Raw genomic sequence first — 19,878 nt, 5'->3', positions numbered from 1 at the left:
GAAAAAATATTACATTTAAATAAAATTATAAATATTTTAAATTATGTTGTGTCTAAGCCATATATCAGAAATAGGTAATATCACATATGAAGGAGCTGATGGTAAAATGTCTAAAAATGATAGACATGCTGAGAGTTCTGTCTACTACCCGATGGGGAGCCTTGTGGCAGCCGATACACAATCGTAATAGACGAAAGCAAATGACATGCTCCTATATGCCTCAAAATGCAACCGACTAAACCAACCTTTGATGTGGTATTGTAGAACCAATATATTAATCAATACCAGTAACAGATGAGATCTACTGCTCTACTGGGCATCAGGGTTCAACGTGTTTTCTCAGCTCTAAGTATACAATTACCTCCAATCTTTATTGTTGTTCCCTCATTGTTATTACCCTCCTTGGCAGCCTTCTCAAATTAATTACTGCTTAGATCTTGGTCAATATAGTAAATATAACACAAATCCAGTACTCTTACAAAATGAATTTTATAATATTAGAAAAAGCATGAATCCTGATGTTACACTTTATACGGACAGTTCTAGAAACGTTAATTCCGTTGGTTGTGGCTTTGTTGTTGGCAACAGAACATAGATGGCCTTCCCAACATCACCAGTATTTTAACTACAGAACTGTATGCCATTAATAAGGTCTTACATATAATTAGCCCAAAATATCAACACGTACTTGTTTGCTGAGATTCCATAAGTGTGCTACAAGTATTTAATGACGTGTACACCTGACACACTGTTGTCTGTGAGATTCATTGTATCATTTCGCAAATGAGTAGAAGTAATACAACAGTGAGCTTCTGCTGGATTCTCAGTCATATAGGAATTTTAGGCAATGTGCGCACAAACAGTGCGGCAAAAGAGCCTTGTTTTCAGCCTCCTTTTACCAGACACATTGCTTCTAACAATCTTGTCTGTTTCCAGAAGAGGGTAGTTCATGATGAGTGGCAAAGTGAGCAGGATGCTATCACGAACAATAAACTTCATCCAATTAAAAACAATTTCACCATGGAGCTCCTCGTGCAGAAATAACCGTCGAAAGAAGGCTATTATATCCTGTTTGCGATTAGGGCAAACTAGTCACACTTGTGGATATCTGATGTCTCAAACAGACGAACCAATTTGTGCCGCTGCGACTGCCGACTTACAATGCACCACAAGTGAAATGTTATCTTCTGTATTATGATTTCTTGGAGTCGTCTGTTTGTATTCAAATGTATAAGTTACTGTAGCGTGCTCCAAATATTCCTGTCATTTGCTGTAATGCAGATTGCGATTTTATTTTACAAGATATATAATGTGATAAATCTTTGTGTTGTTATTTTGCTTTTAGCATTTTAAACGCTTTCTATTTTGAAGATGTATTACTGCGTGTCAGTGTTTTTAGTTTTTAATTAATTTTTAACTGTCCAGTTTTTTAGAACAAATATCGTATCCAGGTGATTGTAACACGAAAGTATTTTTTGCCCTCAAAAAAAAAAAAGATTTCTATTTTGAAAATTATTGTATCTTGGGCTTATTATGATACGCAATAGTTTTTAAGTGGCTCTATATAAAGTAATCCAATGGTGAGAAGTTGGGTGATCTTGCTGTGATGGCCATTCTATTTTACCCCTTCGACCATCCATCTTCCAGGGAAAAATGCATTTAAAATTTCACGCACATGAAGACCACACTGAGACAGGACACCATCTCATTGAAACTAAATGTTTTGGAAGGTGAGGCCATACCAACAACATTTTGAATGTTTGGAGTGATATGGATGAGAAGCAAAGCCTCATATTTCACTGCATTTAAATTTCCATCAATAAATATGGGCCCTATCAATCGTCCACTAGTAATACCAGCCTACACATTTACTTTATCGAATACTGTGTATGTGTCTCACGATATCAGTCTAGTATTGAAGATTTTGGCAATTTACCTTGCTGTTTAAAAAAAAAGTGGCCTCATCACTAAAAGCTGCGATATTTAATAAATTAGAATCTGCAGAAATATTGTTCATTATAATTTTGCTGAACTCAAGTCTTCAATCGTAGTCATGTTCACTAAGTTCTTGCACCAGACAAATTTTGAAGGGTTTGAAATTTTCACATTTTAATGTTCGAATCACTGAAATTTGGCTAATGTTATGTTCTTGTGCTGCTGTTCTTGTCAAGGAATGAGGATGCTCAATAAATCCTTGCATAATCTCTAACAATTTGTTATTATTTTTTGTAGATTTAGGTCTCCCTAGTTTTCCCAATTATTAATGCTCCCTGTTTCTTCAAATCGTTTGATGATTTTGACACTGTACCTTTCGAAAAAGGGTTACAATTAGCCCATCATTAAAAGTGTAACCCAATTAATTAAAAAATTTAGCAGATACTGCTAAACATTGTTTTCAACAACATACTGCAGAGAAAATTAATTCAGTAAAAAACAATTACAAATAAGGTAAAATGATGTAAATAACAAAAGTGGCTTACAAATGTGGTAAAGGTAAACAAAATTAATTAGCCAACTGATCAAAATAAATTCTCATAAGAAGCTAACTTTATAGTAATGAAACAGTCTAACCTGGAATATTACACAACAATGAAGTAAGCTGCATTTTTGCAAGAACGGAAAGACGACCATCAATGATCGGCTGATCAGCAAGATTATGAGACAATATTTTTATTTATTTATTCAATTAATTGGAACAAGAAAAGGTTTTTGTGCTAAAAATAATTTTTTTTTTTATATTTTAAAATTTGAGTAAACTTTTAAAATGAATTTTAATTTAATTAGATTAAATTTTAATTTGCTATCCCTCAAGGGGATGAAATTCTATTTATCGTCAAAAGGTAAAATAGTTGACTGATATGTTATTCTGAAAATTACAATATTCTATCTGGAGTAGTTTTAAAGTTGTTTAATTGTTTATACTTTTGATTCACGCTGTATAAACAAAGGAAATTAGAAATATTCAATTAGTCACATTTATATAATTTAGATAATACATTCATGTTAACTACATACCTACCAAATGTTAGCTTAACAAACAAAGCATAAAATAATATTTAATATTTTATTTAATTACAGTAATTTCTTTTGCTTGATAGCACCATGTTATTTATTTATGAGTTACACAGGCAACAATACTAAATTACAATTACTATACTTTCTGTATAATAAGAAATTAATTTTGCACCAGGTGAAAATATTCAGCACTGACAGATACTTGAACTCAGAAACTTATTAGAACAAAACAAAAAAAATATAATTCCAACATGCTCTCACAAAGTGTAATAAAAATTAACGAGAGAAAAAAGGTATTTGTTGCATATTTTGACTGATTTAAATTAAGTCATGGAAAGGTTAATAAAGTTAGAAAATATTGATTCTAATAGTAATATTTTAGTCTGGTTTAATGGATAAGTATCAGACTATAATAAAAAAATCATGGTGGCAGCAGCAGCAGCGTTAAGCGTAATAATTTTAAATTTGTATTACATGATAAAATTTTCAACATCAAAGAATAGTAATGTGATCTTTCAATAGTAAATTTACAGGTCAATCTTTTCTTTCCTGGGTTCACAAGGTGTCATTATCAGCGCCCGGATACAAAATTATCAAAGAAAATGATTGAAAACTAAAATGATTGAAAACGCCAATGTGGAATGCTAAGTTTGAAATACAAACAATATTAAAAATCTTACATGAAACAATAAAATTGCAAAACATCAAAAGGCAGAAACATGAAAGTTTTAATCTAATGCCTGAATCCAGATGTATGGCCTTAAGAAATCATAACACATTAGACAACATCAATAAATTGTTGCCCAAGATATTTCTTAGAGGTCTTATTTATATGTTAGGTCCTAGTTTAAACTTCCAATGCTACACTGCATAACAGACATAGTCCAAAAGGATGTGGTGCACAGTTAGTTAACAGTCACACCGAACACGAACAGGAACATCATTCTGAGTCAACAAATATCAATGTGTGAGCCTTGTGTGCACTATTTACAAGTGGCAAACAATAACCTCCTCATGACGGTTATCCATACATGAAGAGCCCCATGGTGACACTATGTTCTTAACTGGACGAAGTTTATTGTTGATGGTAGCATTCCATTTACTTTGCCACCAATCATGAGCCAACCTATTCAGAAAACAGACAAGATTGTACAAAACAACGTGATCAGTGAAAGGGGACTGTAAACAGGCCTCTTTTGGCGCACAATCAGTGCACTCATTGCCTGAAATTCCAGTATGACTAAACACTCAGCAGAAGCTCACAGTTGTATTATGCAGAGTCATTTCAGAAATAACAGACTGCACATCACAGACAATAGGGTGTCTGGAGTACATGTCACTAAGCGCCTGTAAGGTACTAATGGAATCTGAGCAGACAAGTACATGTCAGAATGTTGGGCTAATTATAATTAAGGCCTTGTTAATAGCATATAACTCTGCGACAAAGCCAAAGATGTATGTTCTATTGACAATAACGAAAGCACAACCAACAGAATTATCGTGTCTAGAGCGGTCTGTATAAACTATAGCATCTATAGAGTTTTGCTTAACATTATTGAAAAGTTTTTCTTGTAAGCTAACCAGTTTCTTGTCCTTCATTTTGTATCGACCAAGATTAAGGCAGTAATTCACGAGGGAGGGCTGCCAAGGAGGGTAATAAAGGAGTAACAGGAAGCACTATAGGTAATTGTATATTTAGAAATAAGAAAAGCCGATGAGCTCTGATGGCTAGAGGAGCAGTAGATCTTGGCCGTTCTTCATATCGATTAACATGCTGTTGAAGAATAATGCAGCAAAGGAAGGATGATTGGTTGTCCTTTAATGCTAGCTGCATAGGAGGATACAGTTTGGTTCCATCTATTCCAGAGAGATGGCCTACCAATATCCTCTAGTTGACTTACCACGGGACTTGAGCAAAATGCACATGTAGAGTGATGGATAAATGATTGATGAACTGCATCGATGATCTTTAGTGTGGTAAGCTGTGTGGACGAATAAGCTATGCATCCGTCTAAGCAAAAACAGATCACAGTTCAGTAGCAGAGCAACATGCATACTTGATCAGCTCCCCATCAAGTATTAGATAAAATTCTCAGAATGTCTAGCATTTTTAAATATTTCACCTCCAGCTCCTTTAAATGCATTATCCAAATTAATCATTGATCAAACCACCTTCCTAAAAATGTAATCTGTGTGAATGCTAGAACTGGTTCAACATGAAGAAACAGTTGCGGGTCAACATGTTCCCTCAAGCATGAAAAGCAAATGTATTTCGTTTTCTCTGGAGAAAACATAAATTCAGTCGTTTTACTGATGTAAAACGATTCTAAATGGATTATAGTGTTTTGGAGTAGCCTTCAACAGCAGCTAGAGTTCATAAATAGAAAAATCATCTAAAATTAATGAACATTAATGGGTTTTTGTATACAGTTTGTTATAGTATTTATGGCTACAGCAAACAAGGAAACACTTAAAACAATTTCCTGTAGTATTCCGTTTGCTAGTGTAAAACTTTTGGATATCGTCGTTCCAACCCAAACTCGAAAGGACCAACTGCTGAGGAAACCCCCGATAAATGCAAGATTTTGTTGTATACCCCATTCATGCAGTTTATTTAGGATTCCTCTCATCCAAGCTGTGTCGTACATCTTTTGCATATTAAAAAATACTGCAACCAGGAGGTGGCGAAGTACGAAGTCGTTTTGAATAACAAATTCTAGGGCAACTACATGACTGATAGCTGATCTACCTAGGCAGAAACCGCATAGTTTGGTGGCAGTAAGGGCAATTCTCTCAAGCTACCATACTAGATGACAGTTTATCATATATACTATTAACTTGCACAGGGTACTGATCATGGATACAAGACAATAACTGAAAGGGCATGATTTATTTTTACCAGGTATCAGTAGGGGGATGCCAATGCTTTTGACTAGGAATGTGGAAACAACTAGTGGGAGAATATTTTATTTTAAACAGACAACAGATGTCTAACGCACTATTTGGGAGGTGATATTATTCAACACAAATTTTGTGTTGACTAGTGTAATCTGAAAAATACAACATAAAAAATATAATTTGAGTTTAAAGAGTCACGTTCATTACTAAATAAAGGTATAAAAAATAAATATACAATAAAATTAACTTAATGAAACGACAGAATTTTTTTGGACTAAATCCAACAAATGGCAGTTTTTTTGGTAAATTTGACTGAATTTGTTATTCATGATGTATTCAGTTAGGGTTTGAACAGTGAAAGCAGCTTACTAAATAAGGCAGCATCATGCACCAAACAGCACATCAAAATAAAGTGGTAGCACAATAAAAAATCCAATCAGTCTATGTACACTTGTTAATCTGATACTTGGTGTTAAGAGTAAAGTTTACTTTCCAGTTTTATTTTTACATTTTATCAAACATACTCTTTGGGAAACCATAAAGTTTTCACTACGTCTAATTCCAATGATAATGATAAGGATTATTCTAGCAGTAGTGGCACAAAATACTTTATTCCAAACAGTGAAAGGAAACACAGTGTTCATCCAATAAATCAGAATGGAGAAAATGATTTCAAATATTACAAACCAGTTTTTGAAATTTCATCACTTATTGACATATTACAACATCTGCATCAATTAAAAAAGTATAAACATACTCGATATTTACATTCACTACCAAATGTACTGATGTAAGATGTACTGCATGATGCAATACGAATACATTCTGGTTCATTACTACTTATATAAACGTGTCTGCTTTACTTTCATACATTGTAAGCTGTGCTGCTTCATGTTTCATTGCTTGTTTTTTGGATATCTAATTGCATCAATATTTAATTTCAAATATTTATAAATTAATTTGTTACTGATACAAAGTAAAACATTGCACACAATATATTATAAATCTTAATTATTTTAGTAAGAATTCTTCAAGAATTTTATATTAAATAGACTAACATGTCAATGGTGATAGAATGATGTATAAAATAATCCATTAACCTAGCTCTTTTGCCTTACTAAAACTGATCAAATAATCAATCTGTATAATTACAGCTTATCTTATCATAACTATTGCAATTAGAATTAATTTTTCTATTGACAAAGTGGAGCAAATTACTCAACTTCACCACTAGTAAATAAATATCATACTTGAAACTAATTATTTCCATTGTTAATGTTTATTTAACAATATCACTCAAATATTAATATGGTGTGAAACAAGCATAATAATAGAATGCAGTTGTAATACTGTAAATAGTTGTTACAACCTGTTTAGTCTTTAACACCTAAAATGTTTCAGAGTTTCATCTAGGAAGATGAATGGTGTGAAATAAGAATACAAGCAAATGCTGAGCTAGATATAACTGAGCGGTCCCTGTAAAACATTAAAGTTAAACTTACCTGAAATTCCACTGCTTTCATAGCCAATTATTAATAACTATCATCACAGCAGTTAATAATGTATAAAAAAAGAAAAGTATTAATTATTATATTACAATAAGTATAAATGTTTTGAGGTAAACAGCTTAGTTATGAAAAGATATTAAAAAAAACTGATCACAGTTTTTTGGATCACTCTGCAAAGGATTTTCTTCTACAAATTCAAAAATAAAATGTATTGAACAAAAAATTTCAGTCACATATCTTTTCTTTTAAACCAAGATGGTAAATATAGCAACTGATAAAAATGATAATCCTGAATTTTTGTATTTGTCAACATTTTGAGGTACATGGAATTAAAACCTTCTACTGTGTTTTTATGCATATATTGGCTTTTATTTGTCTATGTGAAACAAATTTACCCACAACCCTGAGATTTAGATTATGAATGTTAGGAAGAGTGATTGTATTAATTCATGGCAAAAATCAAATTAAGGGATGGAAAATATTGAGGGAAACTATATTTCAACTGGGCTGAGCTTTATAAGAAAAAGTAATATCAAAAGAAAATACCAGTAAAGAGATTTGGTATAATAATTTTTATTTTTCTCTAATTAATTTATGACAGTGGGGAAACTTTTTTATAGGCCTACCTCAGATAGTTAACGATAACAGCCCTCCTCCTTACACAAAATTTTCATAATTTTTCTTTTTGTTTTCAATCTATAAACATGAAATTTTTCTATTACTACTTTTTCCTTAATTATGTATTTTAAGAGGAGTCAAGTTATCAAATATTATTACTGGGTGAGGATGGAATAAACCTGCTTTCCTAAAAGTAGGGCTTTATTTCTACAGTAAACTGGCTAAATATTACCAAAAAGGTTATATTTTTACATTAACAATCACTCACTTTAATACATAAAATGTAAAGAATCATTCAACTTGTACCTAACTTGAAAAGACAGATAGAGAATGATGAATTATGACTTAAGATGAAACAGAATAGCAAGTTGTCATAAAGAATTTAAATGGAGTTAACATATTATACATTATGCTGTGCATGTGTTTTTGTAGTAGATTCAAGGAGAAAGTTATTTATACATCATTTGTCCTTCGATTTTAAAACATTAAATTCTATCAGTTTACTTTTATACTCAAAAAACCACTTTCATAATAACTTTAAAATTTGCTTCTTCTATATAAAATTAAGTTTAGTTTTTTTGGTTTCTAGACAGGGATGGAAGTAAACATTTTATGCTTTAGAATATTTTCAGGAAAGGGTAATTAATCTTAAATGCTCCACAAAATTAAGTCTCACGGATGTAGCATCTGTAACGTATATCACTCATATTATATTTTTTTCAAATACAAAAGAAGGCAAAACTTCATAAAAATTTTTTGTAATGAAATAAAAATTACATAAAATTTCCTATAGACATATGCTCAGAAATACTTGGAACTAGTCTATTCTTTTTGTTTCTACCAACAATCACTGAGAAGAAATTTCCCTTTACAGAGATTTCTTATTAATATTAATGACAGTCTATATTTCTCGTAAAATTTTTCGTTGTATTTTTTTTAATTATTGCTTTAAAAAAAAAATTAAGAAACTGTCATAAATTGTAGTTTTAAATAAAATGATAAACACTGTTGTAGGCTATCTAAATATGTATAAAATATATAATATATAGGCTATCTAATATGTATATAAAAATACATAAATAAAAAAATTTGAAAAAGTTATACTATATACAAATAATGCAGCAAAATCAATACCCAAAAATGAACAATGTCATTTCCAAGATACAGGCAATGGGAAGTTTATACATAAGCATTTATACATATACATAATGTACATAAGCATTTTAACCAAGTCATACTGGCATAAAGAAATGTAGGGGCTCCACACTTCTACTAACACTGTCATGTAATGATCTGCACTAGTCAGACATCCTACTTTTTTATTTTTTTTTGGCAGTCGTGTTTTTATTTTTTAACAGTTTACACTATGGTTATTATTTTTTTCTTTAAACATCATTTACTGTTGAATATAATCATATATACACTTACATGTACATATACACTAACAAACACACATACATATAATTGTTATTCTTTGTATATGTATAATAAATCTGCATCAAATAAATAGTGTTAATAGATTAATAGTATCTAGTATGTACTGCAAATAGAAATTGGTAATTTTAGTAAAGTAAAAGTTATAACAAAATGTAAAACTACATGTTTACTATAATTCCTGAAAATAATTTAATGGTCAAGTAGTTATCTCTAATCCAGCATTCAGCTAAAGAAGTGAATATCTATAGCAATAATACAAATGGTACTTATGTATTAACGCTACCACAGCTACAGATTTATTTAAAAACAAAGTAGTCAATCGGATTTCGGTGGAAAATGGGCCGATATAGAGTTTAACATAAGATTCAAAACAGTCATTCCAAATATAATTTAACCAAACTTAACCTACGCTCGCTTCGCTTGCTAACCTTGACTAATTAACACCGTAATTTTTTGCGTATTTATTTAATAAATTCAGTAATTATTGCAATTAATTTCGGGGTAATATTTAAAACATCTAACATTTAAAACTATTAAAAAACATCATTAAACAACTAAAAACGAACAACAAAACGAAAAAGAAACAGAACTATTAACGAAACTGCAATAATAACCACGAATACTCGGAACAAGAAAAACACAACCGCAATCATCAAGAGCTGAACCTAACCTAATTAATTATTTATTACTTAAATAATCAAAACATTACTGTTGATTAGTCAAGGTTAGCGAGCGAATCGAGCATAGGTTAAGTATGGTTAGATTATATTTTCATGTTTATATCTTTAAATATGTTTCACTATGATGTAAGAATTTTTTTCGATAATCATTGTGTTCATCAACAGATGAACACCGCGCAACTTCTGCTGTGGTGGCGTTAATACGTAAGTACCATACAAATAAATGAAGGAATCTTTTTGAATATGTTTTCATACTTACAGATTGTACAACTCTTGTAGGTAAGCAAAAACTAATGGATTCTAATGATTAAAATAAAAATTATTTTCCAAATATTAGTTTAGTCTTAATAATTGCTGGATTAAGTATAACGAAGATTTATTCTCTTGGGATGAATTAAGTGGCAAGTTGTGGGATAAAGTAGTAAGGACATTTATTGAATAAGCATCATCTGACATATGATGCAGTAACTGAACATGTTACACTTGCAATGAAATCAATTAAATATGAAGGAGAAGCTAATAATATTATAAACACAGTAAAAATAATAAATTTGTGGCACATTTTATGGAAAAGTTGAGATATTTGGTACCAATACTAAATGTGATTGGTAGATTAAATTTTAAAACCAAAGAAACATTTATAAAACTCTACAGAATGATAAATATCATTTCAAAAATATCCTGAAGGTTTATATAATATACAAAGATTATTTGATGCTGCTTAAAGTAATTTTGAAAAACTATACAGGGACTTTTGAGCAAAATTACTGTTGTAAAAGCAAAATAATAAGCAGAAAAAAGCCAAAACAAAGCTGAAATAACCATTCTAATACAGTGCCCACTGATTTAATTATCACTAGTTTCCTTTCAATAGTAAAAGCGCAGTAAATGTTAAACAGCAACTCAACATCCAGTTATTCTTACAACTGAGCAAAAATCGATCTGCAACTAAATGCAGATTATTCATTTTAAAATAAAAAACCCACTCAAATCTTATGATATTATCACACTCACTGGTGATTACGACTTTTGGTACAATGATCTGCATTAATTTCTTATATAAAACTTCTTAAGTGCGAAGGATGGGAAATATAAAATATGAGAAGGCTAATTGAATATAACAGATATCTGGATAAAGTATATTATAGGGTATTATGTTTACATGTGTGCGAGTGTTAAGATAATGAATTAATGAGTAAACTAACAACATATTCTGATCAATACATTATAATAACGTAAACAAGAAAAACTTCATTAAATGCAAATTAAATTAATTTTTTAATTTGAAAGATGGCTTTTTTAAAACCACAGTAAACTTATTATTATACTCACTAAGTTGAGTAAACTACATTAAATATAATTTTGACAGTACTGAAGAACATACCAAATTGAACACAACAGTATTTTATTAATAATTCTGAAAAAATAATCTATAAAACTATTAACAAGATGATACACAGCAAGGTTTGGTTTGTTATTGCTTCATATTAATGTATACATACCACTATAAAATCAAATTTAAAATACACACTCAAAAAAAAATTAAAAAAATTACTTACCCAAAATTGTAGGATCTGCCTGCATGTAAGACAAAATATATTTATTTAAAAATAATGTACAACCACTAAAAAAATACCAGAGTATTAAAAAGAAAAACGCACGCACATTAAACAAACCTTCCTTGCTAGCACATTTTTCGTTGTGTCCAAGCAAGGAGGGTGGTATTATAACAACACTTTTCTTTCTAACTCTATCTTCCTTATATTCAAAATCGTCCTCGCGTAAGCTATGATGTTTTAATAAAGGCATACCCGCAATACTGGCCATACCGGTAATGTTAATACTACCTACTAAATAATCCATTAGTTACAACATTCATGTCTACCATTACAGATGTACAAAGTATAAAAGATTCGGATATATGCTAAAAAAACATAATTTGTAACATTACTAACACTGTGCACATATCTGAAAAGGTTAAGAATGAAGAATTTAAGATCGCACTAAATAAGCGAAATTATTCTGTGTTGTATGCGACTCTACAAATAACATATTAATTTTAGAATAACTACTTAAAAAAAAAAAACCGTAAAATCCACGCTTAAATAACACGTTGCCAACGAAGCACGAAAAATATTACTATCTGAAGGAGAACTGATGTAAACAACCCAGCTGAAAACATCATAATCAGCTGTTTAATATTAAAGTTAGCCAACTTATATTGTTGAGATGCATACGTATAATCGCTTGACAATCTCTTTTTTCAGAAAGTGATTAAAAATATGTAATGCATTTTAGAAGATTAACTTCTCTAAATATTTTTTAAAGTCCATAACTCGAAAAACTGAACAATTTTTTTTATCATATGTGAATTTACTGTTGAGTAATTTCTAATACCTTTTATAAAACTACAAACAATTTCCATTACTGAATAGCTAGCATGATTTCGAACCCTAAACATTATTCACTGCATAATTTGTTAGAAAACTAGTTCAAATAGTAATTCAAAACTAACTTAAAGTTAATTTTTTCTCGAAATATTACTTGAATATAAAAATGACGAGTTGTATAAACTTATAAAAATTAAACTTTATATATATAGATATATATATAATTACCTCATCAGGGATATTGCAGATTGTGCTATAAAGGGTGCTAGTTTCAAGTAGTTATGAAACATCTTAGTACTGATAAAATCGTGTATTTGATCTGCTTCATGCTTTTCCGTTTGTTTATTTAATACATAATAATATGTTACAGTAAACTTGATTAATCCGGTGATTATGCGTAATTACCGGTTAATATGTATAATCACTTCCAACGTCGGAGAATTTATAAAATATATAGCAATTTATATAATGGATAATAACGGATATTTAACGTTGGATTAATCAAATTTATCGTAACACACACACGCGCGCACGCACTGAATCACACAAGGTGATTCAGGAGAAAACGTTAATTTAATAATTAATATTTTTAGGTTTTGAATAGAAAACATTAATTTAATATTTTGGCAACTGATTATAGAGCTTGAAGGAAAAAAAATGTTCATACAAATATATGCCCTAAAATACTTTTTTTTCGATTTATGGCTAGCCAAAAATTTCAAACGGATTTCACTTCCACTGGTGAAAGGTTATACTGAAATTTCTAACACATATAAGGGGTAAACTTGATTGTTTCTTATGTTTTATTGATCTGAAAAATCAAATAAAACTGGCCCCAGAACTGTATCTCCTGTAGTTTTCATATCAACATAAAACAGGAAAATTGTGACAACAAACAGAAAAATGTGACAAAAATCACATTTTTTTTTTGTTTGAAGTACAATAACTTTGTTAAATGATTAATAAATGCATAAATTTTATTAACAAAACTTAAAGAGAATTTAACCATGAGAAAATTGATTAATGAAATAAAGTAAATAAAGTATTAAAAACAAAAAAAATATCAACTTTTACTATTATAAACAAAACAGAACAAATTTGTAAATTAGTAAAAATTAAAAACTGCTGTATTTATGCAATAAATTTAGACCTTAGAAAAATTAAAATACTTTTAATTTACTTAAAAAAAAATACTAATTATCTACATTGTATTAATTTCCTTACATTTTCTGTCACCAACTTAATGATATCTTCACATTCCTTGATGAGGGCAGCAGCACTGAAAATGTGAGTGATCAATTCACTCATGATGCTTGTATACCTCACAATGTTTTAGAGAATTGGACAGGACAGCTTCTGATAAAAGGTATATTAATGCTACTGATCAATGGTCCAACAACATATTTTCAAGAAACATGGAATTTTTATGAAACATGGGAATATTCCTGAGTCCTAAAGATCATTGACTTAAAAGGTTTAATAGATTTCAGATTTTCAGCATTGGGTCATCAGTGCAGACTTATATAAACAAATATCAGTAATTCTGTGATATTCCAGACTTAGTTCTGAACAGGAATCTTCTATGAAACTACAATTCAGTATTCTCTTAAACTCCAATAAATGGTTCTTGAGTTTAATATTTTAATATGTTTGTTATTAGATGATGGAATATTTACTCTGTTTATAACATTCAATTTTTTGAATTTGTTACTAAATTCATAATATCATTTGAATGTAACAATTTTACTTTGCTAATTTACTGTTTCTCTTTCTCTCTGATTGTTCATACTTTTCTCACATAATAGGAAATTGAGTTGATATTGGAGATTGTAAGTAATATCATCCTTTTCACTACTTTGTTATTTACTAAATTGATCATTTATTTATGTGTTTCTGTCACTCTTTGTAAGTGTATTGGAAATCAAACCCTACCAACAAAAATTTTATGTTTTTGTTTGGTATGCCTTTTAGCAAAACCCTTGTTCTAAGATTATTTAATTGTTCCTTGTTTCTGATATTTAATTGAAGGTTTACTAAAATATCTTCTCTATTTCATATAAAGTTTTATAAAGTAAGCTGTTAATACTAATAATACCTTTCCAGTATGGCCCTGTGACCAGAAATGCATGTGTAAAACACTTTAGCTTTTTTTAATTTATGATGATTTTAAGTAATTACACTGCTCAACATAATTTTTGTCTCATGAGTATCAATGGGTGAACTTAAGGCAGTTTTTTATCCTGTTTTCAAATATATATTCAGAATTTCTCCATCACCCACAGTTTTTTTTTTGTTATTTCCATTGTCAAGTGAAAGCTCCTAGAGTATTGTAAATATGATGGAACCAAATGAACTAACTCAAAGGGTAGCGGTGCTACTGTTATGCAGGTTCAGACGTGTATAGACATGTACAAACATGATCTAGTGTAGCACACATTCATCAGAATGATGTTAGTTGTGAGATAGTAATGAACCAGTAAACAGGTTATTGTGAGTACTTTGTGTGTCTGAATTATTCTGTATTACATATTTATTTCTTATTATATATATTTATTTAACTTAACATATTTATTTCTTTAACTTTATTTCTTTTAATTAGTCATTAGTTACAAAATGCCTAGAGTTTGTTTAAATATCCTAATAATTTTTGTTATATTTGTGGTGAAGTGGCACTGAAGTTCCAAATGCAAAACCATTAGTAAAAAAGTATTATGAACTTTATTTTGGGTGTAAAGTCGGGGACCAAACAAGGGCCTGGGCCCCACATATCTGTTGTCTATCGTGTTCTAGGATTCTCACTGCATGGAAAAATGGCACACACCACATGCCATTTGCTATCCCTATGTTTTGGAGGGAACCCAAAGATCACTTTTCTGACTGTTATTTCTGCTTAACGAACATTAAAGGGATTATGTCAAAATCAAAACAAACTGTGGTGTACCTTAATTAGCAGTCTGCAATGAGACCAGTTCCACACTGCAAAGAATTTCCCATACCAAAGCCTCCAGAATGGCATTAAATATCTTGTTGAACTTTTTCAAATATATATCAGATAAATACATATCAAATATATATATTTTTCAGATGCATATCAGAATATATTTCAGATACCATTAGTCCAATTTCAGATATTTGAATTGCTCCCACCCCTCAAAGTCAACAGCAAATTAGAGTAAAATTGTATAGTAACATCAGACACTACTTTTTGATTCTGATTGTTTTTAGTTCTTAAATCTCTTATCTGCTTTCTTACATATAGTAGCCCTTTTATAAGTATTTCTCTACATAGATTTCCAAAAGCGGTTGAACATGTAATTTTCAGCGTATCAATCAATTATATTAAATGAGATATTGAGATAATGTGTTTTAATCCTGATTTTGTTTTTACATGCAACCCTGCATATATGGATAACCAGCTAGTCAAATATCCTTGCTTTTATAATTAGAGAGTAACTGTATATCGTACAATCATGAACATCACTATCATTCTATCATTCGTGTATATCATGCATAACATTACTAATCTATTGACTAATGAGCAATTAAATATTCTTATCAGACAAAATCTAAATATAATGAGAAAAATAAATAAAACAATATACAGATGGATTGTTTTTATTACAACTCTGTACCTATTAATAAGTAATTTGATTATTACTAAGTATAATTGGAGAAGCGGGAGTCCACATCCCACCTTCCAATGAGGTAAACACTCTGAGTTACAGGCTCATGCTACAACAGTAGAATGCTGATAAATGATAAATTTTTAGTGGCAAACCTTAAACACTGTTTACTTTTTTTTTTTTGTCTTCAGTCATTTGACTGGTTTGATGCAGCTCTCCAAGATTCCCTATCTAGTGCTAGTCGTTTCATTTCAGTATACCCTCTACATCCTACATCCCTAACAATTTGTTTTACATATTCCAAACATGGCCTGCCTACACAATTTTTTCCTTCTACCTGTCCTTCCAATATTAAAGCGACTATTCCAGAATGCCTTAGTATGTGGCCTATAAGTCTGTCTCTTCTTTTAACTATATTTTTCCAAATGCTCCTTTCTTCATCTATTTGCCGCAATACCTCTTCATTTGTCACTTTATCCACCCACCTGATTTTTAACATTCTCCTATAGCACCACATTTCAAAAGCTTCTAATCTTTTCTTCTCAGATACTCCGATTGTCCAAGTTTCACTTCCATATAAAGCGACACTCCAAACATATACTTTCAAAAATCTTTTCCTGACATTTAAATTAATTTTTGATGTAAACAAATTATATTTCTTACTGAAGGCTCGTTTCGCTTGTGCTATTCGGAATTTTATATCGCTCCTGCTTCGTCCATCTTTAGTAATTCTACTTCCCAAATAACAAAATTTTTCTACCTCCATAATCTTTTCTCCTCCTATTTTCACATTCAGCGGTCCATCTTTGTTATTTCTACTACATTTCATTACTTTTGTTTAGTTCTTGTTTATTTTCATGCGATAGTTCTTGTGTAGGATTTCATCTATGCCGTTCATTGTTTCTTCTGAATCCTTTTTACTCTCGGCTAGAATTACTATATCATCAGCAAATCGTAGCATCTTTATCTTTTCACCTTGTACTGTTACTCCGAATCTAAATTGTTCTTTAACATCATTAACTGCTAGTTCCATGTAAAGATTAAAAAGTAACGGAGATAGGGAACATCCTTGTCGGACTCCCTTTCTTATTACGGCTTCTTTCTTATGTTCTTCAATTATTACTGTTGCTGTTTGGTTCCTGTACATGTTAGCAATTGTTCTTCTATCTCTGTATTTGAACCCTAATTTTTTTAAAATGCTGAACATTTTATTCCAGTCTGTGTTATTGAATGCCTTTTCTAGGTCTATAAACGCTAAGTATGTTGGTTTGTTTTTCTTTAATCTTCCTTCTACTATTAATTTGAGGCCTAAAATTGCTTCCCTTGTCCCTATACTTTTCCTGAAACCAAATTGGTCTTCTCCTAACACTTCTTCCACTCTCCTCTCAATTCTTCTGTATAGAATTCTAGTTACGATTTTTGATGCACGACTAGTTAAACTAATTGTTCTGTATTCTTCACATTTATCTGCCCCTGCTTTCTTTGGTATCATGACTATAACACTTTTTTTGAAGTCTGATGGAAATTCCCCTTTTTCATAAATATTACACACCAGTTTGTATAATCTATTAATCGCTTCCTCACCTACACTGCGGAGTAATTCTACAGGTATTCTGTCTATTCCAGGAGCCTTTCTGTCATTTAAATCTTTTAATGTTCTCTTAAATTCAGATCTTAGTATTGTTTCTCCCATTTCATCCTCCTCAACTTCCTCTTCTTCCTCTATAACACCATTTTCTAATTCATTTCCTTCGTATAACTCTTCAATATATTCCACCCATCTATCGACTTTACCTTTCGTATTATATATTGGTGTACCATCTTTGTTTAACACATTATTAGATTTTAATTTATGTACCCCAAAATTTTCCTTAACTTTCCTGTATGCTCCGTCTATTTTACCAATGTTCATTTCTCTTTCCACTTCTGAACACTTTTCTTTAATCCACTCTTCTTTCGCCAGTTTGCACTTTCTGTTTATAGCATTTCTTAATTGCCGATAGTTCCTTTTACTTTCATCACTAGCATTCTTATATTTTCTACGTTCATCCATCAGCTGCAATATATCGTCTGAAACCCAAGGTTTTTTACCAGTTCTCTTTATTCCGCCTAAGTTTGCTTCTGCTGATTTAAGAATTTCCTTTTTAACATTCCCCCATTCTTCTTCTACATTTACTACCTTATCTTTTTTACTCAGACCTCTAGCGATGTCCTCGTCAAAAATCTTCTTTACCTCCTCTTCCTCAAGCTTCTCTAAATTCCACCGATTCATCTGACACCTTTTCTTCAGGTTTTTAAACCCCAATCTACATTTCATTATCACCAAATTATGGTCGCTATCAATGTCTGCTCCAGGGTAAGTTTTGCAGTCAACGAGTTGATTTCTAAATCTTTGCTTAACCATGATATAATCTATCTGATACCTTGCAGTATCACCTGGCTTTTTCCAAGTGTATATTCTTCTATTATGATTTTTAAATTGGGTGTTGGCAATTACTAAATTATACTTCGTGCAAAACTCTATAAGTCGGTCCCCTCTTTCATTCCTTTTGCCCAGCCCGTATTCACCCACTATATTTCCTTCCTTGCCTTTTCCAATGCTTGCATTCCAATCTCCAACTATTATTAAATTTTCATCTCCTTTTACGTGTTTAATTGCTTCATCAATCTCTTCGTATACACACTCTACCTCATCATCATCATGGGTGCTTGTAGGCATATAGATGTTAACAATCGTTGTCGGTTTAGGTTTTGATTTTATCCTTATTACAATGACTCTATCGCTATGCATCTTGAAATACTCCACTCCCCTCCCTATCTTCTTGTTCATCACGAAACTTACTCCTGCCTGCCCCTTATTTGACGCTGAGTTAATTACTCTAAAGTCACCTGACCAAAAGTCGCCTTCCTCTTCCCACCGAACCTCACTAATTCCTACTATATCCACGTTTACCCTATCCATTTCCCTTTTTAAATTTTCTACCCTACCAACCTTTTTTAAGCTTCTAACATTCCACGCTCCGACTCGTAGAATGTTATTTTTTACTTTTCTGGTGACCCCTTCCTTAGTAGTCCCCACCCGGAGATCCGAACGGGGGACTAGTTTACCTCCGGAATATTTTACCAAGCAATATGCTATATTTATATAGCAATGATATAGCATCATTGCTATATGAAAATGCAGAGAGCCACATTTTCTTAGAAAAAAGCAACTGTAGTTTTCCATTGCTTTCAGCTGTGCAGTACTCAGAGGACTGAGTGATGTTGATGTGGCCGTTTAAATCATTCTGACTCACACCCCTAACAACTACTGAAAGAGCTGCTGCCCTCTTTCAGGAATCATTCCTTAGTCTGGCTCTCAACAGATACCTCTCTGATATGGTTGCACCTTCGGTCCAGCTACTCTGTATCCCTGAGCACTCACCAACGGCAAGGTCTCATGATTCATAGAGGAGGCACACTGTTTACAATGCACTGTATTTCTTATTCTCAATTCTAGAAACTAATTTTAATACCATTAACTAGTCTAATTCATAGCAGTATACTTACGTTATTATACAGTATTTTGGAAGCATATGTAATAAATTGAAACAGTGCATTCCACATTAGATTTTCTGTAAAATTATGAATTAATATCCCCCAGCCAAATTTGTAATAATAAATTACATTATTGCTACAAATTCTGTGTATTTATACAACAGTAATGCTC

At 31.2% G+C, this 19,878-nt stretch overlaps 1 protein-coding gene across 2 annotated transcripts in view; it reads right to left on the bottom strand.

Moving 5' to 3' along the window:
- LOC142319358 (solute carrier family 35 member E2A-like) overlaps nucleotides 1-19,878 on the bottom strand; it is a 134,912-nt gene that overhangs the window by 23,700 nt on the left and 91,334 nt on the right. The window contains exon 1 of one of the 2 annotated variants that reach the window (XM_075356559.1): nucleotides 11,716-12,337. The exons of the other annotated variant lie outside the window; for it this stretch is intronic. Coding sequence (XP_075212674.1) covers nucleotides 11,716-12,019 — 304 coding nt within the window. The 5' untranslated portion in view covers nucleotides 12,020-12,337. Of the gene's footprint in view, nucleotides 1-11,715; nucleotides 12,338-19,878 lie in introns of those variants that run through there. 2 annotated transcript variants of the gene reach the window in all.

The sequence above is a fragment of the Lycorma delicatula genome, chromosome 2 (assembly GCF_047948215.1).
Source record: "Lycorma delicatula isolate Av1 chromosome 2, ASM4794821v1, whole genome shotgun sequence".
NCBI lineage: Eukaryota > Metazoa > Arthropoda > Insecta > Hemiptera > Fulgoridae > Lycorma > Lycorma delicatula.
The sequence above is the reverse complement of the archived record's forward strand: the minus strand, read 5'-3'. Positions and strand labels throughout refer to the sequence as shown.